The 25,957-nt window shown below is 46.7% G+C and overlaps 1 protein-coding gene across 3 annotated transcripts in view; it reads left to right on the plus strand.

Moving 5' to 3' along the window:
• The window catches only part of TMEM181 (transmembrane protein 181), a 52,052-nt gene that overhangs the window by 15,212 nt on the left and 10,883 nt on the right, over nt 1-25,957 (plus strand). For all 3 annotated transcript variants that reach the window (XR_005531717.1, XM_039252094.1, XM_039252096.1), the window contains exons 3-10: nt 3,742-3,797; nt 5,515-5,605; nt 7,582-7,703; nt 11,073-11,183; nt 21,906-21,986; nt 23,721-23,820; nt 24,393-24,523; nt 24,733-24,824. Coding sequence is in view for 2 of the 3 variants with exons in the window: in XM_039252094.1 (XP_039108025.1) it covers nt 3,742-3,797; nt 5,515-5,605; nt 7,582-7,703; nt 11,073-11,183; nt 21,906-21,986; nt 23,721-23,820; nt 24,393-24,523; nt 24,733-24,824 (784 nt within the window). In the remaining variant the exon portion in view is untranslated. The remainder of the gene's footprint in view (nt 1-3,741; nt 3,798-5,514; nt 5,606-7,581; nt 7,704-11,072; nt 11,184-21,905; nt 21,987-23,720; nt 23,821-24,392; nt 24,524-24,732; nt 24,825-25,957) is intronic.

The following is a 25,957-nucleotide window of genomic DNA, read 5'->3' on the forward strand; positions in this document are numbered from 1 at the left end:
TTTTTCCCCAGAGTGCACTTATCTAGGCAAGAGGTTGTAGGTTCCTTTGGGAGAATGATTACGGGCACACATTTTTGACAGTGTACTGGGGTGCTTTCTTAAGGGGACCCAGTGTCCTCTTCACTCCAGGGTGTGCGTCTGTAACATGCAGTCAAATGCTCTACCACTGAGCTATACATACCCCTTGCGTCTGTAACATGGCTCAGATCTGGAAACTACTGATGGGCTGCGAGTCTCTGTTTTTGTGATTCTGGTTACACTTTTGTTCACTTAGACTTTTCTGCTTACGCAGATCAGGTAAGACTTGAGTAGGCTTCCTGTGCATTTCACTTCTAGAAACACCATAATCAACTAGCCAGCGCCACAGGTCTGTGCGAATCAGGCAGTCGGATTGGTGCCTTGACTCTCCTGTTTGTCATGGTGCCCATACCCACCTTGGTTTTGGTGGCTGAGTGCCACTGCTTGGCCCCACGACTCCTGGGACCCAGGTACTCTCATTGCATTTGGTTTCCTTCGTTCAGTGACCATGGCTCTGCTGTAAGGGTGGCCTGCCGAGCAGGGCAGCCCGTAGAGCTCTTTCACGATGCTGGGGCTCCCCTCACGAACTTATTCCTCATAGCAGTGGTGAAAGCTCCGTCTTCTGGACTCTTCCACCAGGATTTAAATGACAAATCCACCCTAGTGTTCCAGTCTCTCCAAGCCTCTGAATCCCTTCCTCTCCATGAAGCCAAGGCAGCTGTGGCATTTCTGATTTGCTTTCTGGGGACCACGTTTTGGTCTGTGTTTTAACCAACCAACCAAACTGTTAGAGCCCTCCCCAGCTGCCTGGCTCCGGCACGCAACACGCTGTCTCTGCTGAGTGAGCCCGAATCCTCCCTGGTCCAACTTCCCTTCCTTCCCCCGTGTTCCCCACACCTTTAGTGGTCATTTCCACACATGTTCCCCAGATTTCTCTCTGTGTAAATCAGAAAACTCAAGTAGTTCTTTGAGAGTGTAGTGCATCTCCTCATGGGTCACACTTGGTACCTGACCTTCAGGGGCCTGCTGGGACTTGAGTCTAGTTATTGTTCTAGAAGCAAAGAGGAGACATAGTTCAGCAGAATCTGCATTGTCTTGCACGGCCCTCAGGGGGGACCATTTCCTTAGGTAATGCAGGGGTTTCACCTCAGAAGGAGGTAGAAATGCAGGGGTTTCGCCTCAGAAGGAGGTGGAAAGGAGGTGAGAATGGAGAGAACACTTATAGTGGCAAAGAAGGTGCATTGAAATGTAGCAGCGCCATGCCCCAGTTTCCCCGGGATCCTCCTGCGCGTCCCCAGACCAGGACCCCATGTCCCCCAGTCAGCGCCCTCACTTCAGCAGTGAGACAGCCTGTGAGGCAGTGTCCAACTTGTGTTACAGTTCTGCCAGCTGCAGGATGAGATTCTGGGCTTGATTTTCAGCACTAGCCCCGTGGCTACGGTGACAGGGGTCGCCGTCAGGGCACACAGAAGCTGTCAGGTCAGGTACGCAGGGCGGGAGCTGGGAATTCAAACCCCTGAGCTCACCTTTTCTTTTACCTCATTGTCCAGGGACATTAGGAACAACCAGTCAACTCATTCTATTAGTTTCCCAAAAAAAAATTTTTTTAAGTTTATCCATCTATTTTGGGAGAGGGAGAGAGAGCGAGAGCGAGAGAGTGCGAGTGCGCACGCGTGTGTGAGTGAGCATGCAGGGGAAGGGCAGAGGGAGAGGGAAAGAGAGAATCCCAAGCAGGCTCCACACTGTCAGCACAGAGCTCAATGTGGGACTTGATCCCACGAACCGTGAGATCGTGACCTGAGCTGAAATCAAGCAGGACACAACTGAGTAAGCCACCCAGACACCCCACTCATTAACAACTTTAAATCTAATCAGATTAGAGAACCAATTCCAGAAGCCCCAGAACCAATATTTTAAAAGCTCATCATTAATATTCTGTCGCTCTGTAACCACTCTCAGTGCCAAATTCTATATTAGTCAGGATTCTCCAGAGAAATGGAACCAAACTTTACGCGCACACTCATAGACACATACGCTCATCAGAGGGGGGAGGGGGAGAGAGGGAGACAGAGAGAGGGACAGGGGTGGAGAGGAAAGAGAGATTTATCATCAGGAACTGGCTCACAGGATAATGGACGCTGGGAAGTTGCAAGATCTGGAGGCCCAGCAGAGCCGGTTAAGTTCCCGTCTGTGTCTGGAAACCGATGAAGCTCTGGGGGCCAGCTTGAAGACCAAGAGCAAGACCAGGCAGAGAGCGGGCTCTCCCTCACTCAGCTTTCTGCTCTGTTCAGGCCTTCAACCATTTGGATGAGGCCCACCCACATCGGGGAGGACAGTCTTTTTTTCCCTCTGTCCACTGATTCACCAGAATCATATTTAGCCAAGTACATGGCACCCCAGGGCCCAGTCAGATTGACACAAAATCACCATCCTACGTCCTGTGGTAACATTGTTAGGATTTCAGCATTAGGAGCGACTTAGCGGCCACTGGGTTAATCACTCTCATTTTGCAGATATGAAAACAGATTCAGAAAGCCAAGTTGGCTGAGACTAGAGTCTGGACTTTCTGACTCCTAGGTCTTAATTCTTCCTGAGAAAGCAGACTGCCTTATTTCCTGGAACAGGGATTTGCTCAGATTGTGAGTCTGTTTAAGATAAACCTCGCTGTGGGTGCAAGCCTCCTTCCCACATAGGGACGGCCTCTCGGATTCATAAACGTTCCAGACACATGTTGCTACGTTGCTTACATACTCGTTGCATACTTGCTGTAAGTACCTGAGTATCATACTTGCTGTACATACTGGAGTATTTCAGTACAGGGAGGTTCCTTGGCGGCAGGCTGGGAGTGGTCACCCAGGCCTCCCAGAAAACCAGCATCCCAGCTGCGAGTGATTTGTTGTAGAGCAAATTAAATTAAATCCCGCTTCATACTGTTTCCTTTGATTGCTTCTTTTAAAAGGCCAGAGCTCTGAAAAATGACATTGTAGGATTCCATGAAGCATATAGATCTTTTGTTTCAGAAAGAGCATTGAATATACAATAATATATTTTATGTTTTTTATATCCTGAGCTCAATACATATTTTTGGAAACTCGATTAATTGGATGAACAGATAAATGTGTCTTTTTTAGCAGAAATTGTTACACTTTACAAAATATATAGACAGCATCTGTTCATTAATGGTTTCTTGGATCTGAGCACTCAGGAGTGAGCCCTCATTGAAAGCAAAGGAGAGGTTTTGCATATATAGATCCTGTGAAGTCACACAGAGTGTGTGGCAGTCACGTGGTGTCCACCTGGTCAGGAAGTCACCAAGTGCCACACAGTGGATGTTGTGTGTCTGTATGTTTATCCCCTAAGGACAGACCAGGAAGATAGGGCCACCTCTACATAATGTAAGCCTTTCTTGGCATTTGAGTGACAATCAATAGGGGCACCTGGGTGGCTCAGTCAGTTAAGTGTCTGACTTCAGCTCAGGTCATGATCTCATTGTTTGTGAGTTTGAGCCCCGTGTTGGGCTTTATGCTGACAGCTCAGAGCCTGGAGCTGCTTCATGGATTCTGTCTCCTTCTCTCTCTGCTCCTCTCCTGCTCGTAGTCTGTCTCTCTCTCTCAAAAATAAATAAGACATTACAAAAAAAAAAAAAACAAAATAAAAATTTTTAAGAAAAAACAATTAATTATTGATATAACCTGTTTTTCTTCTTCTCTGTTACATTTTTAGGGCCCAAAGTGATCCAGACTTCCGCAGCTAATTTTTCCCTAAATAATAGTAAAAAGGTAAGAAGACCGAGTCGAGGAGGCAGCTGGTGGGGCCCCGTAACTTCCGGCTCGCTCAGCCATGGTCCTGGTGGAGGGTCCGTGCACCACTCTCACCCTGAGGCTTCCTTCTTCGGCCACACACGTTTCTTACACCGCTGTCAGCTGCTGGGCTCTGGGCTCTGGTTTGCTGAAAGGGCCTTTTCCGCTGCAGTCAGTACCACAGCACTGGGAGAGGCTGGTGGTGGTACCTGTGAGGGAGCTGCGGTTCCTTTCCCAGTGCCCGTTGACTCCCCCTGATTCCTGTCGCCCATGAGTCTTACTGGCTTGTAAGGTCTAACAGTGCTGCCGCTCACTTGGGCAGCTGACTATTTCTTACTGCGTTTGTGCAAGTTAAGATGCGGTGTCCGTGGTGGGTTTCTCGCAGGCACAGGTCTTCCTGATGATTGTTTGGTGTTCCTTGCATAAACTCGGTTTAAATGAAAAATCCTTTTTCTTTTCTTTTTTTCATGGGGTTGATTCTTCAGCATGTTTAGAGAAAACAAAGGTCCTTCCAGTTGGAGAATTTGAGCAGTCTTTAATAAATGCTAACTAGCGAGAGCCCAAACAGCCAAACCCCTTTATTTTTCCGCATATCAGACGTAGTATCTGTATCTGTAAACTGAACGCAGTTGCCCCACGTTCTCATGGCATCATAACATGTTTAAATCGGCATATTTGCCCCCAAATATTCCCTTGTCTTCCTTCTCCTAGCTCCCTAGTGGTGGGTTTTCATCCTTAAGATTTCCAAAAAAAGCCAAAGGACAAAAATGTCTGAAAGCTTACCTTTTAATTCTTTCCCCTTCTTATTTCTAGTTTGAAAGGGCCCCCTGGTTAGCCCTTGACATCTGTGCTTATTTTCTTTATTTCCTGCCCTGAGGGTCTGATCTGAAGAGGTTCAGTCATGGAGCTTCCTGACCACAGTATGGTCTTTTTAAAATTTCTGTCTCTCAGGATGTAAGTCCTTTTCTGACACTAACAATAGCAGCCTTCCCACCAGACCCACTTGCTCTGCAAGATGCTAGACCCCCTGGTAGGCGTCATAGCCTCGATGGCTTCGGGCATGACTTTGGGCGTCGGGAGTTTAAAACACAAAAATGACATATTTACATGCAAAGGCTACACATTCAAATAATGTATTTCTTTGGGACCCTGGGTGGGTTCCAAATGCTTACACAGTGTTCTCTGTATCACATGGCTGCCGGAAGCCAGTGTTAGGGTTTTCAGCAGACACTGCTGGAAGTGTCATTGGCAGAAGTATTCTTGGCAAGAATCCCCTCTAATTTTTCTCTCCAGGGGTGTTAAGACTTTGCTAAAGCTGAAAACAATTGGCCTCTCCCAGCAACAGGTCTGGCATATTGGTACCGAGACATCTTTGATGTCCTTTATTATCATAACACATCATATGTGCTTTTAATTTTTTTCTCCAAGATGGCCTTTTCTTGGTATTTAAGTAGGAGTGTGATCCCAAGGCTGCAGGTGGTGGGCATCGGAGGTGCTCCTGAGACAGAGGTGACTGCAGTAGAAAGTCCTCCCTTTTTCTTGAGGGAGAATTTCACTTCCGTTGTCTAAAGGGAAGCCACACATTTGTGAGCTAACACACCAACCTTTGTAACTAAATGTAAATTTTGTATATTAAGATGGACTGAATGAAAAGGTCCTATGGGTTACTTAACTTTTTTTTTTCTTTTTGCCTTAGCTGAAGCCAATTCAGATACTTTCAAATCCACTGTCTACGTATAATCAGCAACTGTGGCTGACATGTGTTGTTGAGTTGGATCAATCAAAAGGTATGAAGTCTGGCATTTTGGAATGATTTGTCTTTGTACATTGCACCATATTTGAAAGATTGAGGGAGCTTTAAAGTCTTTGAACAAGCGTTCAAAGGTGGATCAAAAGGATGGTCATTATTTATACTAGCAACAAATTGGAAGCCCCTTAAAAGTCTGCCAGTGTCTTCCAGGGTAGGTTAGAAGTAAGTCAGCACTGGTCAGCTCACAGGGAGCACCGGTCAGCTCGCAGGGAGCACTCATCAGCTGAGCTCAGTGGCTGCACAGCATAGGTGCTGCTACAGCAGCCTTTTTCCATGGGGTCCTGGGAGAGAATTAAGTTCTGATGCCCTGAGGTGATGGTTCCGCACCCCAGGGACGCTTGGCAGTGTTGAGGAACATGGTGACATTTTGGTTGTCCCCACTGGGGAGGTGGGATATTACTAGTATCTAGAGGGAGGAGGCCAGGGATGCTGCTAAATGTCCCGTAGTGCATGGGGCGGCCCCCCGACAACCGATCATCAGGCCTCAAAGTATCAGTGGTGCTGAGGCTGAGAAGCCCTGGCTGGGGGCGCCCACAGTTTATGACGCATCAGCTCTGTCCAGAGCGGCACCAGTTAGTACCATCTGGTGGGGACTGAGGAAATGGTCGCCCGCATTATTTTCCGTGTTCTGTGATCAGACGAGGTGTTTTGGTTGAGAAAGAATTTGAAAAGATAAACCCATGACCACAGTGAATTAAATGAAAAAAAGTATATTTCAAAAAAAAATTAATCCCTTTTTATAACATTATTTTTTTAGAGTTTTTTCTGAGAGAGACAGAGATAGTGCAAATGGGGGAGGGACAGAGACAGAGGGAGACAAAGACTCCCAAGCAGGCTCCGCGTGGTCAGCACGGAGCCTGACATGGGGCTGGAACTCATGAAACCGTGAGATCGTGACCTGAGCCAAAGCCCAAGAGTCAGACACTTAATTGACTGAGCCGCCCAGGCGCCCCACTTCTTTATAACTTTTTATAAAGCACAAATAAATTTGGCATTACTGTGTATTTTTCTGTCTAGAGAATGGTCTGGAAGGATCAACACAGCATGTTAATTATGGTTATCTCTGATGGGATTATAAGTGTTTTATTTTTTTAAATATTTATTTTGAGAGAGAGAGAGAGAGAGGGAGACAGAGATAGCATGAGCTGGGGAGGGGCAGAGAGAGAGACACACACACAAAATCTGAAGCAGGCTCCAGGCTCTGAGCTGTCAGCACAGAGATTGATGTGGGGCTCAAACCCACAAACTGTGAGATCATGACCTGAGCCAAAATCAGATACTCAACCCACTGAGCCACCCAGGTGCCCCGGGATTAGTATTTTTTATTCTCTGATTTTTTTCAACAGTGTACATAAAAACAGAAAAATAATAAATTATAGAAACAGAAAAATAAATCTGACTTTATTTTGGTGTAAAGTAAAGTTTAACGTTTACATGGGGAATTAAAAAATAAAATTTCAGGGGCGCCTGGGTGGCTTAGTCGGTTAAGCGTCCGACTTTCCGACTTTCGTTAGGTCATGATCTCACGGTTCGTGGGTTCGAGCCCCGCATCCGGCTCTGTGCTGACTGCCAGCTCAGAGCCTGGAGCCTGTTGCAGTCTGTGACTCCCTCTCTCTCTGACCCTCCCCTGCTCACGCTGTCTCTCTCTCTCTCCTAGAAATAAATAAAAAACATTAAAAAAAAATAAAAAAATAAAATAAAAAATAAAATAAAATAAAATTTCATTAGCCATGAAGTACTTGCCCTTTTGTGAACCAAAACTGATGAATCTGGAATGAAGGTTTTTACACAGGCCCCTGGGTAACAGGTTGGGAGTAGAAGCTCAAGGAAAGCCTTTACTGTGCTGAGACATGTGAGGTTTTCAAACGTGCCGAGGCTGAGGCGGTCAAAGGACCTTTGCAAGTGTGACAGTGCCTGACGCGGTCTCTGACGCGGAATTTCTTTCTCTTGTAGAAACATCTATTCAGACGAGCTTTCTCATGACTGTTAAAGTCGACGGTGTAGCTCAAGATGGAACCACCATGTTCATTCACAACAAGGTCCACAATCGGACAAGGACCCTCACCTGTGCGGGGGTGAGTGTGTTCGATTGGCCAGTGATGCTTCACCGTGCTGCACTTTTACACACGTGCTCTCTTAGTAAAAGCATCGAGTCACACCAGTCAGTGGAGGCGTGGAAAAGGAACCCTCACTCTTGATTTTGGCACCATATTCTCCCGGAATCCCAAGAGTCGGAGCTAGAACTCTATACACGGATACCCTTATAAATTCTTACAAACTTACACGCATGCACACATGATACAGGCACCCCCATACGATGCCTGGTGTGTCTACAGATGACTTTTCATGGGCTGCTTGTCATCTCTGAAGTCTGCTGCTGTTAGTGGTCATCCTGAATTGCCAGGGTCTCGGGCGTCAGCCCCGTGATGAACACCGCGATCCACCTGTGGGGGCTGAGGCCCAGGACCCTTAGGAAGAGTGGCCTGCTTGCTTGCGTGCCTACTTTCGGGCGCACCGTGTGGTTGTGGGTTAGGAAACCTGGTGGTCCAAAGTGAGAAAGGAGCCCTCGCTCCTGATAATGTTTTGGCATCGTATTCTGTCGGAACCCGACTCGGAGCTAGAACCCCCCTGTATAGAGCAGGGAGGCCCCTGGGGCTCCGCAGGTGGCCTGGAGAACAGGGGGACCATCAGAAACGGGAACGCATTGGAGGGAAGGGTTGGGAAAGTGGTTTCCCGGGCAGGCCTCGGGCCCGGCTTTCCGTGCAGTCAGGTGTCTCCTTCAGTCCCCAGAGCGGGCCCCCCACGGAGCCGGCACTGTTAGCAGAGCCCCAAGTTAGGTAAGAAGCTGGGGCTTCGCGAGGTCAGAGCACTTGCCTGAGGTGACACTCGTGAGAAGGGGCCAGGCTTTCAGCTCCTGCTCTTTTACCGCGCGGCGCGGGTCCTCCACAGCCGCGCACTGTCCGGCTCAGAGGAGAAGAGCAGGGCCGTTCGCCCTGGCAGGAGGGGTTCAGGCGGCAAGGGCTCTGTTGGCTGGCGGGCCCCATCTGGGGTTCCTCCCTGCCGCCGTCTGTCCCCTGGGACCTTGCGGCAGCTGGGTCGGCCTCGAGGGCCTGGCAGGTGCTGCTCGGGAAACCCCACAAGTGACTGCCTCCTCCTCACCCTGCCTCCTCCGTGACCGCCCACGGGAGCAGGGCTGGGCCGGCCTCTGCCGTGGTCTCTTTGACTGCAGGGTGCGGTTTCGCCCTCCCCGACGTCCTCGTAAAGTGGCGAGGATCCAGTCGAATGCCGTGTGTGAGCGCCTGCGTGGGGGTGCCCACAGGGGCCCCGCCCCCGCCATGTCAGTGTCCAGTAGGTGCTGTGTAGCTCCGCGAGTATGGGGGGAGGGACGGCGGGGGCCAGGTGTGCAAGGACCTCTGCACCGGCAGCAGCTTCGCCCGCACCCCTGGGCCGGCTGGTCCGCCCGCAGCTGGCGCCTGGGCCCCTGGCCTTGCTCCTTCTCGTGCGGAGCAGGTGATGAGCAGGTGGTCCGGAACTTCGTCCTGAGGCTGCTGGAACTGATCTTTCTGGTTTGTGAGGACTGAGGAGTTCCCGGGGATGGGGGACTTTCCGTTTTAAATCGGGAAAGTTCTCAGGCCAACTAGGAAGACACAGTCACCGTGTATAGTGCAGGACCGCCCGCCAGGCTGCTTGCCTGCACTGTTTCTCCTTGGCAGGAGTGCCCACCACACCGTGCACTTGACAGCGGCCCTTTGTGCCATAGCGTCTCCCCTCTCCTGCTGGTGGCCCTGCTGCAGTTTACACTGTGTTGCCTTGGGGACTTCTGTCTTCTGTTTTCTGTTCAGGTCCCTCCCTAGCCTTCTCAGGAGCATTGCCCTGACTTAAAAAAAAGATGGGATTTTTTTTTTATGTTATAGAGATATCAGCCACCCTTTATTCTGCCTTTGCCTTGATGTGAAAACACTGTCTCCCTTGGGTAGCAAGCGGTCCACACCGGGTGGCTCTCACCAAGTGATCACACAAGCACATCGTAATCAGTGCAGGCACCACAGCCTGAACTTAGACCCCCCTCCCCCCCAGATCGTCAGGTGGGCTTGCTGTAGCTTTATTAAGCTTGAAGACATGTACAGCCTGAGATATAACTGTCTTGTCAACTTAAACATCCCTGCAGGTCCCAACTTGTTCCTCCTGTGACCCGACTTTCGGGAACGAAAGGTGGATTTGGGTTTGCTGAGACCAGGAACGACATGCACACCAGCCTCTTCTGACTTCTTTCCTGGCCCTTAGACCAGCACCCCTTGCCTTCAGATTGTCCTTGTTTCTTTTCAATTTTTTTTAATGTTTTATTTATTTCTGAGAGAGAGAGACAGCGTGAGCAGGGGAGGGTCAGAGACAGGGAGACATAGAATCGGAAACAGGCTCCAGGCTCTGAGCTGTCAGCACAGAGCCCGACGCAGGGCTCGAACCCACAAACTGAGACCATGACCTGAGCCGAAGTCAGACGCTGAACCGACTGAGCCACCCAGGTGCCCCGTCCTCGTATCTTTTGAAGGCTGCTTGTGACCACCCAGATCTGTGTTCCTACCCTGACCTCAGACATTCCCGGCTTGGGAGCCTTTGATCAGTGGTAGGGGCGACTGCCTTGTTCAAAGCCATAGCTGTCACGGGTGCGACCCAGAGACTGTGCTCTGTCAGACACGGAGAGAACTTCCGAGGGGTGTGCCAGGCGGCATGGCTATGCCAGGTTCACTGCCTACCCAGCCACTGAGTTCACATCCCCATCCGGAGTGAGGGCTCCACCACCCCCGTGAATAGAGGGGAGCCGGTTCCTAATGGTACAAGAGGGAAGACGGGGGCTCTTGGCAGACAGATGTATGCACACACCTGTGTGATCACACTAGCCATTGTTCCCACTGTCTTGGGTGTGGCCTGACCTCCTAACAGAGACTACAGGGGCTCCACGTAGGAAGGAGGGCATTGGGGTGAGGGGATGCGCGGTCCACCCCATATATTGTGCAGCAGCTGTGGAAGTGAGCAGGGAGGAGAGTGACACTAGGGGGTGGGGAGTTCTGATTTGTTGTGTCTTGGCTTACACACAGACACGCGCACACACACACGTCCCTTGCGCTAATGTGTTTGTGCGAGAGTCTGGTTTGGGTTGTGTAGTTACCTTTTTTATGCAGGTGACACTATTTTGAATCATCCAAAGTAGGAAGATTCTAATGATCGTAAATCGTGTATTGTTTGTTTCCACAAATACCCATTTGGTCCTTTCTTCCTGAGAACTGTTTCTGGCTGGTGTCTGCATTTTTCTGGGCTCTGGCGAGTTCCCTGGAGATGGTTCTCCATGCTCATGGGTCATTGCAGTGTGTGACTTCGTGGGCCAGTTGGTGGGGGAGCCAGCCTTGCTTGCTTTAAAGACCCAGCTCTTCCTTGTGTCTTCGCAGAAGTGTGCAGAAATTATTGTGGCTCACCTCGGCTACTTGAATTACACTCAGTATACCGTGACTGTGGGATTCGAACACCTGAAGCTGGCCATCAAGGAAATGAACTTTACAGTAAGTATGCCAGCTGCCCTCCGGGTCTCCGAGGCTTGTTGAGCTCCCAGCCTTCTGCCAGATGATGGATGTAGATCTCGGTGCTGAAATCCTGTTATTTGGACTAGGGAGGACACACACGGCTTTTAAAAACTATAGGGAAACCATAATTTCTTGAATATACAGAAGCAAGAATAGCTTAAAGGAACAGCATGAAATTGGAAAGCCTTTGTGGTGTTCTGAGATTTAGAACAGAGAGAATAGAGAGTAGCCTTCCAGTTGGAAGGTCAGGAAGAGGTTGTCAGGTGAACCCTGCTGGTAGAAGAACAAGGCGGGACCCCCTCGGCCGCGCCTGTGAGCCGCCCCCGGGCCCCACAGGGGCCCGTAGTGAGGTGCGGGCCCTGCACACAGCCCTCCTGGTGTGCAGCTCGCACGGTTGGGCTTTCTGGTCTTGTGCCCCGCTAAAATCACCCTCTTTGTTCCTTCCATTCGTTTGTTCCACGGTGTAACCAGCATCATGACCAGGAGTACGGGTTTGAGCTAGTTTAGATCCTGGCACCATGAGCCTGTTTCTTCTCTGTAAACTAGCTGCCCCACAAAGCATGTGGATCAAATGAAGGTGGTAATGGGCTCCTTTTGAAGAGTAGCCTTTTATTGAGCTAGACCTCACATCCCCAGACGCAGCCTGGGAGCAGTCACTCCCCACTCCTCCCTCCCCCGGCCCCCGAGGGGCTGCGAAGTCACTCACCTTCTTTCTGTCTCTGTGGGTTAGCCTGTTGGGTACGTTTCATGTGACTGGATTCATACCATGTGTGGTCTTCTGTGACTGACTTCTCTCATGAAGCATAGAGTTTTCAGAGTTCATCTGTGCCCTGGAGGACATCAGCCCTTCGTTCTCTCTGTGCTGCGTAACGTTGCACTGTGTGGCTGTACTGCATTCTGTGTGTCTGCACTTCGGTTGGTGGGCTTTTGGGGTGTTTCCACTTGGGGATTTTATGAATAAGGCTGCTGTGAACGTTCATGTGCGGGCTTTTATTTGGACGGATGGGCAGCCTCTCCTGAGAGGTTTGTGTGTAGGCCTCTTCCGCAGTCTTGACTCATACGGCCTCACCCGCCCCACCACTGCGCTGGCGCCTGTGGTCCCCATTTTCCCGGGGGGCTTCTGGGGGTCGGCTGGGCTTGGAATCCTGCACAGTGCCTGCTCATTGTAGGTGCTCAACAAATGGCACCTGTTGTTACATTCCTGTTACTTACGTTTTCACTTCCTGTCTCTGGACTACGCAAAAGTGACTTTTATTCTTTACCTATGTGGTAGTTCTGCAGATACTTAAAAATGTTGTCTCGGCCCTTCTGAGGTTTTTCCTTGACGTGGCCCTGGGGGTGGCTCCTAGGTTTCCTTTCTGTGACTGCCCCCGTCAGCCTGGCCCAAGGCAGCTGCTGCTTGTTAAGCAGAAGGAGCAGGTGACCCTCCAGGTGCTGCTGGGACCAGACAGCTGGCTCCTCTGGCAGCCGCCACACCTGTCGGCGGGGCATTGCCGGCTGGTGAGGACCCCTTGTACTTTTTCCACCGTAACTGCTGTTGAGTCTGATCTTTTTCATTCTCTGCTTTTGTGTTTGGTTTGTAACAACTCTGCTCGGTCCTTAACACTTTGCTCTTGAATTCCTTTTTTTTTTTTTTTTTTTTTTATGTTTTATTTATTTCTAGGAGAGTGAGAGAGAGAGAGAGACAGTGTGAGCAGGGGAGGGTCAGAGAGAGAAGGAGTCACAGACTGAAACAGGCTCCAGGCTCTGAGCTGGCAGTCAGCACAGTTGAATTCCTTTTCAGCGGCTTTGGCTTCTTGGTCCAGCCTCTCCTGATCTTTTGAGTTTGAATCTGGGTTCTGTTCTTTATTGTATGAGAGATTTCCTAGAACTCTGTCCTCAGAAAATCTGGTCAGCATTCTGCCTGCGTCCTCAAATCCACGGGGTCTGAGACAGATGCCCCAAGCTCAGCCACACCAGTCCTGTTCTGACCCTCTGTGCTTTAGGCTGTGCTATTTCAGAACTACCTGGAATCAGGAATGCAGAAAGCAAAGAGCACCAGGTTTCTCAGAAAGGGGGCCTATCCTTTCCATCTTTATAGAAGCATCACCCCCTGAAGGCCTTTCCCGAAGTTCTCAGCAGCTCTCCCCCAGGCTTAGTTGACCCTCACCCTGTTACATGGGTTTGGACTCTCTTGTTTGTTTTTGATTGAGATTCTCTCCTTCCATCTTTTGTATCTATTTTATTTCTTCTCAGACTTCTTCCCTAATAATTTGATACATATTTCAGATAAACTTGGTACATGTCATTCCACTGTTGCTAAAGAAGGCAGGTGATGTGCTCTCACCGGAGGAGTCAGTGAGGAAGTGGCCATCAGAACAGCTCACCTTGAATGATGCTAACGGGCAGAGATTTGTTTTGGGTGGTGCTCGTCAGTAAGTCCAGAATGCTGATACATACAACCCTTGGGATTTGTGAGGGATAGATTTTTCTACATTTTTGTACATTTCTGTATTCCCAGTACCCAACAGTGTACCTGGCAACAGTAAGGCTTGTAATAAATATATATGGGCTGAATAGAAGGATAACACCATAGCACTGCACAAATTAAGAAACTCACATGGCCAACAGACTTATGAAATCGTGTTTTTCCTTATAAACCGAAGGGTCAGAGAATTCAGAAAGAAGTATCTTTTAAAAAAATTTTTTTTAAATGTCTCTCTCTCTCTCTCTCTCTCTCTCTCTCAAAAATAAACAGAGTGTGAGCAGGGGAGGGGCAGAGAGAGGAGGAGACACAGAACTCGAATCAGGCTCCAGGCTTTGAGCAGTCAGCACAGAGCCTGACACAGGGATCAAACTCAAGAACTGTGAAATGATGACCTAAGCCAAAGTCAGACACTTAACCAAATGAGCTACCCAGGCACTCCTAGAAATGTCTTTTTTTAACCTAGAAAATGGTAAAAACACCCACAAGAAAAATAACATTTAGGGTCAGTGAGATCCAAGAACAGACATTCTCTCATACAGGGTAATGGGGGTATAAATTGATTTCAGTGTTTGGAACAGTTTTGTGGTTTAGAAAAACCTTTATGTGCATATTCTTTTTTGACCTAGCAACTCTACTTCTGTGAATTTATTCTAAGGAAAGAATTAGAAATATACACAAAAATTTCTATTTTTTGTACCAGGAAGTTGGGGGTAATCTCTATTTCAGTGGAGTTCTGGTTAAGTAAATATATTAGTTTTTCTATAGCTGTTAAAATAATGAACTAGTCACTAAATAGAATATTACAAACTGCTATTGATTTTAAAAAAGGAAAAGAGTGTATGAATTAAGTGTTGATTAATATTTTTCATTATAGAAAACTCTAGAAAGCTATACTTGGGTGGTAGGTTTACTGTTTTCTTTTTTCTTCTGTTTTTTTTTTTTAATGTTTATCTATCTCTGAGAGGTGGGGGAGGGGGTGGACAGAGGGTCAGAGAGAGGGAGACACAGAATCCGAAGCAGTCTCCAGGCTTGAGCCATCAGCACAGAGCTTGATGTGGGGCTTGAACTCCTGAACCTTGAGATCGTGACCTGAGCTAAAGTCGGATGCTTAAATGACTGAGCCACCCAGGTGCCCGTGTGTATGTATGTGTGTTTTAATGAGCTTTTTATTACCTTTATAATCAGAAGAGAAAATTATTTTTCTTAAAGGCTCCTAAGACAACCAATATTTGAAAGGGAAAGTCCAAGATACCCTCTGGCAATTCACTCTGAGAAGCTTAGTTATTGAAGCTACCTCAGCAAATTACAATTTAGTGTTATGTCTAAACCTTGTACAGAGATGCACTGAGACATCAGAACCTTACCCAAAGTATTTCTGTATCTTTTATGAAACTGTGGTTGAAAAGTATCCATTATGTTGTGAACACTGATCTAAACCTCCAAACAGAACTCCTTTTGACCATTTGTAATAAACTCCTTTTACTAGAGACTGAGCTATATAGCTCGTCACATTTGACTTTCACTATTAGCTGCTGGAAATTTCAGGAACCAGTTTTATGCTGAATGTGACAATTACTAACATCCTGATATAGGTTTCTGGTATAATTATTTGCCCTCTTTCTTTACAATTCTGCATTTTAAAAAACTTTAAAAATTGTTCCTATCTAATCTTTTTATTATAAGCTGACTTCATTTCCTTTTCGGAAGTGAACCAAGATTAACAAATGAAATACTTTTAAGAAGTATGTCAGTGATACTATTGTACATGCAGCAGAATGGCTAAAATAACAAAGTCAAAAAGATGCCGAAGCTGGCAAGGATGCCTAGCAGCCAGAGCTGTTGTACTCTGCTGGTGGGAGTGCAAACTGATACAACAGAACTATACAAACATCGGCCAGGAGACATGCATTTCATGTGCATATCTTAGCAACATGGTTCTTAATAGCTACTAACTGCAGCCATCAGTAAAAGGAATCTCGAAGTGGCACGTCCATTCTTGTAATGGAGTATGTATGGCAGTGAGGTGGAGTGGTTATACCTACACGTGGCCTTAGGGATGATTTTTCAGAAGCATGATGTTGAATACCATAAGCCAAATACAAAATAGCACACAGTGTGTGATTCCATTTATGTAAGTTATACGAACAGGCAAAATGAATCTGTGCTGTTAAATCCAGATTAGTGTTACTCAGATGGGTTAGTGACTTAAAGGGGGTGTGTGGGGAGGGACTTCTGGGGCACTGTGATGCTGTTTCTTGATTGGAATGCTGTCCACACTGGTGTGTTCCATCTGTGACAGTTCATTGAGTTGTACGCCTAGGGTACGCACACAGGTTTTCATAGGTATGTTACCTTTCAGTAAAAACTTAACAAGATGTGTGGTGCACTTTAAAAATCAGAGCTCATCAGGTTGGTGCCTATTTAACCAGATTTCTTTAGACAGTCCTTGCTGCTTTGGCAGAATTTGACCCTGACCCTGAGGGCTTCCATTCCTGTTGTTTGGTGTTTCCTAGGAAACCTGTGGCGTTTGGAGACTCGAGTTCCGTGTTCTCCCCGTGTGTGGTGGCGGCACCTTCCCCTGGGCGTCCCCAGCTCTTTCTCCTTGGGGGAAGCTGTGTTCAGGGTGAAAATTACCCTGGTTGCTACTCCAACCTGCTGGGAGAGAGAATCATCACGAGGACAGGCCCCAAGTGTTCACACACTGTGCTTTCGGCAGAACATGTGCGTCCTTCAGCAGACACCTAGGTGGTTGATGCCGTTTCCCATCTTGCCTGCTCTGTGGGTTTTATCTTCTGTTGTTGAGGCCACGTACCCTCACTTTGAGAAGCTTGATTTCACTCCTTTCACTCTCATTCCGTAATCTCTGAACACCTAGTTCACTGATTTCCATCTACCTTCGTATCTGCTTGAAGTAGAGTGACCGCTCTTCCATCTCTGCGTCTATCAGCTCTTGTTCTTCTGAGTATGTCTTGCCCACATCCCATTACCACGTTCAAGTCAAGACCACCCTGCAGGCCTTCCAGGTATGTGAGAGATACCACTGACCTCTTGTGTTTTTTTTTTCCAAAAGTTTGTTTTATTGGCCATGTTCTGCATATGCAGGAGAGTGTAGACTTTAGAGATGGTGCAGATTGCTTTTACTTACTTTCCTCTCATTTTCTCCTGAGCTTTCTGAGCACCTCTACACGTTTGGATGGAGTCACATCCACTCCCTGTGTCCTCGGGGCCAACTGGGCATTTTCCCCTCTAATGAAGTGCCCTTCTGGCTGATTCTTGAGTGACACTGCAGTCAGCTGTTCTCATTTCATTTCCTCCTTTTTCTTCCTAAGCCACAGCCTTTCACTGGGGGATGAGATTAAAATAACAGCTAACGTTCCCAAGTCCTTCAGTTTTCTGTCCAGTGGCCGCCCTCCAGTTTCCGTGTGAATTGAGAGGCCTGGCAGCAGGCAGCACTTTGATAAGCACTGACTGGATTCTTGGATCACAGCTGATAGGCTGATCTCATAGGACAAGTTACAAAAGTTCTTCCCCTGCAAATATTTCCATATATAATCTTTTACATTGGTTTTCAAGTGTTGGAAACCCGGGCTGTGAATACACGTCTGGTAACCAGTTCCACTAGGTTGCTGGGAATACCACAGACCTGTGCAGCCTGCACCCCGATGCGGCCCCACCCCTGTGTGTCCTTGTGGCTTTCCTAGTCAAAAGACTTGAGGGATGTTATAGAGTATATGTTCTCCGCCAGAGCTCCTGGAGTAGCTCCTGGTGGCATTCTTAGTGATTTTGTTAGATGTTTCATGTCTACATCGTATTTGACGACATACTTGCTTGCATTTAGTCAGAGTAGGTGCCCAACAAATGTTGAATGGATGAATGGAAAAACTGGACCAAACCTCTGTAGATTTTGATTAGGGAGAAGTGGTCTAGCATATAAAATGCATACTTGTTCCAAAGTCAGTTTGTGGTATTGCAGGGTAAGCCCAGTCTCTGAAAGGACAAAGACGGCTTTGTCAAGGCCAAAGGACCCTGACGCACATGCCAGTGAATGGATCGATGGCTTAAGATTTCACAGTAAATGTCTAGAGCCTGAGTGTTTCCTGAGATTTTATTCTGTTTATTTCATTTTACTTATTTCCTTTTAATTTAAAATATACATATTCACACTTAAAAGTAAATGCAAAACCAAAACGCCCTAATTCCGTAGAGTGAGGTCCATGCAGTGGCTGCGGTCCTAACCACGGTGCTGGTGCAGGCCCTGGCCAGCCGATGGACAGAATCCCTGTGGGCCTGGCATCACTGGATCCATTGTCTGAGGTGGAGGGGCCAGGGCCATGTTCTCTGAACTTCCTGTATTCTTCTTCGGCTCACTCAAAGGAAAAGAAAGACTTTGCAAGCCCTTGGCATTAATGTGAATGCCAGACTGAGCCGTGAGTCTCCTCTGGTTTCCAAGGAACACAAAGGTGATTCCTCTCAGCTGCTGCTAGTGAAGGAAGGCAGCCTCGCAGAGAGAAGTGCCATGTGGACGTGGTCTCCCTGGGTCAGGAAGGACAGGAGAAGGTACAGCAGGAGCAAAGGGAGACTGGATTGAGTGCAGTACAGTTTTGAGTGTCCAGCGTGCACCAGCTGTCAGCCCAGTGCTCGGGGCAAAACTGTGAAGCCACAATTGAGCACTTTCTTTGTTCCACCTCACCTTCCTCCTCCTTCCTGTGAGCTCTTAGCTTAGAACTAAAGTGCGTGTTTTACGTTTAGCTCTAGCTATTGGATAAAGCATTGTTTGCTAGTGTTAATTTTGAAAGTGAGTTGTTTTATACTGTTCTTACAGTCTTTAAAACAGAATCGCCCTCCTTTAGTGGGGGGTCCATAGTTATTTTCTTTTTGAAGAGTTTCAGTCCTTTGAAGGTGAAAACCTTACTTTCTTCACTGCTACTTTAAACGTATTTTGTGAATTTTCGCCTGGTGTTAACACTTTTTCTTTCTCTTCTTGATTATGCCTTACAATCTGTTTTTTCAACTAAGATACGTATTGTACTTTTTTCTATTTGAATATTCTGTTTGCATCGATACCCCTCCCCCATGAGTGCTCATAATTGCTACTGTGATCATGTTGTAAATGATACTATTTAAAGTGGAAATGCTACAGCAATGATCATAATAGTTGCATTATGTTTCAGATTTATAATAGCAGCTATTATTTATTGAACTTCTGTTTGCCAGGCACCATGCTAAGCTTTTTATAAGCATCATCTTACTTAAATGTTATGACAAATCTACAAAGTAGATAAAAGTATCCCCATTTTGTGGAAGAGAAATCTGAGGTTTACTGAGACTGAGTTAGTTGCCCAGCTAGGAAATGGAAGAGCTGGGATTTGAACCTGAGTCTCTGACTTCAAAATTCATATGCCCTTAATCACTATTTTGATCTCTACTTTCTCATTAACATTGATTGTTAATTGTTGGGTTTTGTTTGATGGCTTTATTGAAGTATAATTGACATAAGTGTAGTGCACATATTTAAAGTATAATATTTGATCCCTTTTGACATATGTACATATCTGGGAAGCAGTCACCACAATCAAGATAATATGCATACCCCCTTACTCCCTGAAATTTCCCTCATGTCCCTTCCTCCTCTTACCTTCTCTCCTCCAGTCACCACTGATCTGTTCTCCTTACAGATTCATTTGTATTTTTTTTTTAGAATTTTATATAAACACACTCTTTTCACTCGGCATAATTATTTCGAGATTAATTGATGATGTTGGGTGTATCAGCTCATTCCTTTTGGTTGCTGGGTAATATTCCAGTGTGGGGACACAGCAGAAATTATTTATCCATTTACCTGTTGATGGACACTTAGATTGTCTCCGTTTTAGGGCTCTTATAAATAAAGCTGCTGTGAACATCGATGTATAAATCTTTGTATGGACATGTACTTTCATTTCTCTTGGATGAATTTCTAGGATCGGAGTGGCTAGGTCATATGGTTAGGGGTGTGTTTGACTGTTTAAGAAACTGACAGACTTTTCCCAAAGTGGTTGTACAGTACGTTCTACCTGCTCTGTATCAGAGAGCTCCAGTTGTGTCACATTCCCGTCAATGTTCCGTATGGTTGTGTTTTTACTTTTGGCCATTCTCATAGGCGTACGGTGGTATTGGGTTGCGATTTCAATCTGCAGCACTTTGAGAATGTCTTCTGGCCTACATGTTTCTGGCAAGAAATCTGCTGTCCTTATCTTTGACCCCTGTGCTGATGCTCCCCCCGTCCCCCTCTACCCCCACTTTTAACATTTTTCTCTTTTACTGATTCAAACAATTTGATTTTGGTGTTCCTTGGTGTACTTTTCTTCATGTTTTTCTTACTTAGGGTTCATTGAGTTCTTGGATTTGTGATTTCATAGTTCTCATTAAATTTGGAAACGTTTTGCTCATTACTTCTTCAAATATTTTGTTTTGCCCTCTTGCTCACCCCGTCCCCAAGAAATCTAAATATGCATCTATCAGGCCATTTGATGTTGTCTCGTACTTACTGATGCTCTGTTTATTTTTTGCTCCAGTTCATTTAAAATCCCTTCTCTTGTCATGTCTCCACATCCTCTCATCTCCCAGTGTCTATTCTGCTCTTGTTCCATTTCCAGGTGTCTCCCTCACATGTTCAGACTTTCCTCCAGCTTCTCACTGTCCTTATCTGCTAATTCTAGACCACCTGTGATTCCTGGGGCAGTTTTGATTGATGAATTTTTTCCTCATTATGGTTTGATTTTTCTTGTTTTTTACATGTTTGGTATTTTTTTTCTGTTATTTCTTTTTTGAGTATAGTTGACACAGTGTTACATGTGTGGTATTTTTTTATTTAATACCAGACATGATTGATGTTAGATTTTGTATTCTTGTCAATAATCCTTGAGCTTTGTTCTGGGATGTTGTCAGCTTACTTGGAAAGGGCTTAATTTTTTTGTTTTTTTTTGTTTTTGGTCTTGCTTTTAAACTTCACTAAGTAGGGCCAAAGCAGCATGAAATCTAAGGCTACTTTTTCCCCACCACTGGAAAAGCATTTGTGCCCCTCTGTGTGTTTTTTCTGTCTGGGAGTAAACACTATTACTGGCCCTCTGTGAGTGCCAGTGATCCTTTTCAGAGATTTTTTTCTCCCAACGGCAGGTAGTTTACTCACACTCATGCCCTCATCAGTGTTCAGGTGGAAATGTGACTAGGACAATCTGGGGCAGGCATCCAGGGCTTTCTCTTACAGCTCTCCTCTCTGTACTCTGTCCTTTGAGTCGCAGCCAATGGATCGTCTCCTTGGACTCCCAGCCAGCAGGGGTGTTCTTGATACTCTGCTTAGGCTCCCTTCCCACCACAGCTCAGGCAGCCAGAGGGTGCACCGCTCTCATCAGCCAGAGATTGTGGTCCCTCATTACATCCTGTTCAGTGTCCTAAGTTGTGTGTGTGTGTGTGTGTGTGTGTTTGTACTTATCTGTGTGTGTATATATGTATTTTGAATATTTCAGGTAAGGTAAATCTCGTGTCTATAACTCTGTTCTCAAGTAGATTTTTTTAATTGCTCAGGTGATTTGAATTTCATGCATTAACACCGTGGGGCTTATTGGCCCAGTGCAGTGCACTGCTCTGGGGTCTGGTGATAAATCTGGCTGGTGACCGAGGCTGGAAGGGATGCCTCCTGGCTGCCTTCGGCATGCGGTGCCTGCATCCTCAGCTCTGTGAGGTGGACACTTGATAGGAGAGAATCTACTCAGCCTGAGAGCTGACACGGTAGTTCCACTGTGCTTTTGGTTTCGGATTCACGTCTCTGTTTCATGTAATCTTTTTTTTAGAACATCCTACGTACTCACATTTTTGTATCTTTTAAAAATCTGTTTCTTTTAATGGAAAGCATGGCCTCTTCTAATAAAGAGATTGACAGCGTTAATTTTTGATATCAGGTTTAAAAGCCAAATGCTCTTGTGATTACAGAATGATATGTCTGCCAGATTTATCATTAGTGTAAACCATTTAAAACTGTTTTCAATGTTTGGTAATTAAGGTTTTCAAAGTCTGTGCTCTTTAATATAAAAATAAAATGTACTAAGTGTTAAAATTTTAGAATACATGAGAAAGTGTAAGGAAAGAGAACATTTAAAATTAAAGTCTCGTATCTAGAGAGAACTATTATTAATCTGATGTACTTCCTTTTAGATGCATATATATTTTTCAAATTATTTTCCTACTTTGCATTTTAGTGGAAGACTTATGACCCTGCATTTTCCCAGTTGGAAATTTGGTTCCGATTTGTCTTCGTGGTGCTGACCTTCATTGTCACTGTAAGTCCCGTTTGCCTGACAGACCACGTCAGGATCCTAACAAGGGCAGAGTTACTTTATGAATTATGATTACTGACGTATGAGCCACACAGGAGATTTATCTGAACTCTGAGACACTCTATCCAGTGGGCCAACCTGATATTACCAAGTATTCTGTACGTGTGTGAGGATGCTGCCGGGCAAAAAAAATGACAGAATGTAATAGTGATTACAGATCCCTGACTTTTAAGTAAATGCTCGTCAGAATGCAAAGACCATGTCATTTAACCCGTGTGCCATTTCACCTGACTTGTTTGAACCACCTTCTGTGCATGCAGGCAAAGGGTACAGCACATTCTTGGGTTTTTACATTTGGGAAATCGTACCAGACCTTTCAGCAGGCAGGCCTCAGATGAGTGGGTTTGGAAGTGCAAGCTTCTGGCTCATTTGGGGTCTGGGTTCAGTGTCCATAAGCACCCTGTGACTTTGGGGGAAATGCTTACCCTTAAAGTACAAGTGTTCCCCACAGAGCGCCACCCCCGTCAGTGCAGATGGGAATTTAAAACTGGAGAAGTGGATGTGCTTTGGTACTGAGCGCCATCTGAAGGGTGGTGTTCTGCCCACCAGCTGCTTGCCCCTTGCTGATGCAGAGGGTGTGACATTCAGGAGATCTGTTGACTCTTTGCAGTGGTGGCCACTCCAGTCGCCACCCAGTCACTTGGTGCTTCACAAGCTGACGGTACACAGCAGGACACAGGCTCGTGGGGGCCAAGCACGTGAGAAAAGTGCCAGATGGTAGTGAAATGGGACCTGGGCATGGATGGAGGGTGGGACATAGCTGCTGAAATATAGTAGTATTCGCAGAGAGCTGGGGATTGCAGTCCTGGCTGTGCCCTGGGCTCCCTGAGTGACCTTACTAAAGGAAAGTGGAGAACTGCCGTTTATATTTGGGCAGCAGAAATCCTTGCTGTTTCGTGAAGCATCTCTGGTGTCTGAGGTGTTGCTGCCACACTCTGGGGCTCAAAGAGCTGGCACCCAGGGCACTCATTACGTTCACAAACCGGAGACATGAGCCTGAGCCTAACAGACCAGGAGAAATGGCCCATAGGCCCAGGAAGTCCAGAAGGCCCAGAAAATCAATGGCATATGTTAGATTACAGAAAAACAAAACAAAAAAACCTCAAGGCCTTTGTTTCATACAGATGTGTAATGTTTTAAAGTACTTGAAAGAAACTTCTCCCATGGCTCAATCAGTATACCTTCTTCAGGGACATGTTTGAAAACAAACACATCTATTGACCATAGTTATTAGCCTCATTCCCTTGGCTTTTGTTTGGGAACCCCCAGGGCCTTCCTTAGAAGCTGTAGTCAGTCATCTACAGATGTTGCATGGCTGGGAGCATGTGGCCTGTCCCCAGAGAGGTCCTCTGTGTGACTCTGTGGGGCCAGCCTAATAGAAGTAGCCTGTCCAGGAAGGAGGGGTGGGGGCGGAATGCTCTTCCCTTTTGCAGAGGAGTTTTGGCCCGTATATTCCCTGTCCCCTCTTGTCACTATGAGAACAGCTTGTGGCCACCTTACCCGAGGCCCTTTGGCACGAATCACCATCTCCTCTCAGTTGGCACTGATGGTCTCAGCAGTCAGTGCAACAAGGGGTCAGCTCACAGGCTTGGCTGACCATCAATTTGGGAAGGCTTAATACGAAACGAAGCAAGGTATATGCAAAACAGTAACTCGAGTGCCTGGTTTGGTCTGCAGTGCCTGTTTGCACATTCCCTGCGGAAGTTTTCCATGAGAGACTGGGGGATGGAGCAGAAGTGGATGTCCATTCTTTTGCCTCTGCTGCTGCTTTATAATGGTACGTGCATTGTGGAGCTTTCAGCTAGTAAAGCTGAAAGCTGGAAGGCATCCTAGAGAGAGTCTGGCCCCAGAGTCTCCAGAAGAGCATGGGAGCCTCCGAAGGCGCAGGTAGCAGCATCCCCCAGAGCGCACAAGCGCTGTGGCACCAGGATGCGGCAGCTGCCTGGCTGCTTTCACAAATAAGTGATCGCTTTGGTAGTTAAAAGCCCTGGAAGGGCTACAGACACAGCCGTCTTGGAACTTGGCTGAAGGCGGCAAACACTGCCGTCTGTTCCTCTTCCCTTGCTTCAGAAAGCGTTTGCTTCCAGAGCCGCAGCGCTGGGATTCCCAGGCCTGCGGGGAGGAGCGGATGGCGTGAGCAGACGGCACTCTGTAATGATCACTGGAGCAATCTGTTCATTGGCTTTCAGGTTTTCTGAAAAACAAAACAGCCTTTAGTTTACTACCTCCCTTTGGCTCTGCCTGAGCAGAAGGTGACTGGGAGTTCTGTCCTCATGGAGGGAACCGGATGCCCTGTGCGGGGTGGGGTGAGCCTGCCTTCATCAGGCCTTTCTGCCTGTTGCATTCCAGATCCGTTCTTCCCCCTCTCCTTTCTGGTGAACAGCTGGTTTCCAGGCATGCTGGACGATCTCTTTCAGTCTGTGTTCCTGTGTGCCTTGCTGCTCTTCTGGCTGTGCGTGTACCACGGGATACGGGTTCAGGTGAGCACCGGCCCTCAGCACTGCTGGTCCCGACTCTGGCACTAGTCCTTGAGATAAACTCCTCCTTGAGACTCTGTCTCTAGTCTCCATCAGCAGAAGCATGCGTGCTCTGTAGAAATGCTTTGAGTGTCTGTGATCTGGCATGGTCTGCTAGGGCTTAATGCTTTGGTAGAATTACTAACTTATTTCTTCCTTTTTTTGATTTTTAGGGAGAAAGGAAGTGTCTGACTTTCTATTTACCTAAATTCTTCATTGTTGGACTATTGTGGTTGGCTTCTGTTACACTAGGAATATGGCAGACGTGAGTAATTTTGTTACGTGTGAAACTTCAGGCATGAGAAGCTTTTGACAAAGGTGGACAGATCCACAGGCTCACTGTATTTTGTGAACCCATCCAGAAAGGAATCTGTCACCAGGGTGTCAAGACTGGATAGTGTGATTTGAACTGAGGGTTCATTTCTGCTTGAATGTCATGTCAGGTAACACAGTCCTTATAGTCTTGTCTGGAAAATGAAAAAGACTGTTATTTTAGCTTTCCCCTTCAAAGTGCCAAAGACATCATCTGTAGGAATGGTGCTCAGGGGTCCTGGCTCATCTCTGCCTGTAAGAAGCTTTAGTTTCTCCTTGGGCTTGCATCTGTAAACTTCCATTCCTGCACCGCTCCCAAGGCTTATTGCTATTAGTAGTTTTATCCTGTAAAATGGGACCAGTGTAGAAGCCTGCTGTGGGCACAGCCTGATGCTTCCAAGTAGGATTTTCTGCAGAAACAAGTTCCATTTCAGGGGTATGATTCTGACACTTGGCACATCTGACTTCATGGCCCATGACAGCACTTAGCCCAACTCGTCTCCCTTCCCTATCCCTGCCTGCCACCTCAGTTACTGAGTCGTTTTAAAATGAGTTGCACGGAGGGGCGCCTAGGGGTCGTCGGTTTAGCATCTGACATCAGCTGAGGTCACCATCTTACATTTCATGACTTTGAGCCCTACATAAGGCTCTCTGCTTTCAGTGCAGAGCCCACTTTGGATCCTCTGTCCCCATCTCTCTGCCCCTCCCCTACTTATGTGCACTCTTGCTCTCAAAAATAAACACTTAAAAAAATGAGTTGCATGGAAGTTGATGTTTACTTTTATAGCTTTCTTTGTGTGCTCAGCTATTCCCAGTGCCCAGGTATGCCATTGAAAAGGTACCAGAAAACAGTTTGGGGCCTTGCAAGAGGAATGGTATAGGGATTTTTTTGAAATAAAAAATACTGCAGCTTCATAGTATTGATGACTATGGGCAGACAGTTACGTTTAGTAGCCCTGGATGCATTTTCATTGTGAAATTTAGGGTTTCTTACAAATTTAGAATTACTTTTTAAAAATCTTTTACTGTTGGTTAGCAAGGAGTTTATGTTAAAAAGTTTCTTAAAAAGCCAAATGAAAGTCTAAA

Source organism: Hyaena hyaena, unplaced genomic scaffold, assembly GCF_003009895.1.
Source record: "Hyaena hyaena isolate Hyena2069 unplaced genomic scaffold, ASM300989v1 scaffold_405, whole genome shotgun sequence".
Lineage (NCBI taxonomy): Eukaryota > Metazoa > Chordata > Mammalia > Carnivora > Hyaenidae > Hyaena > Hyaena hyaena.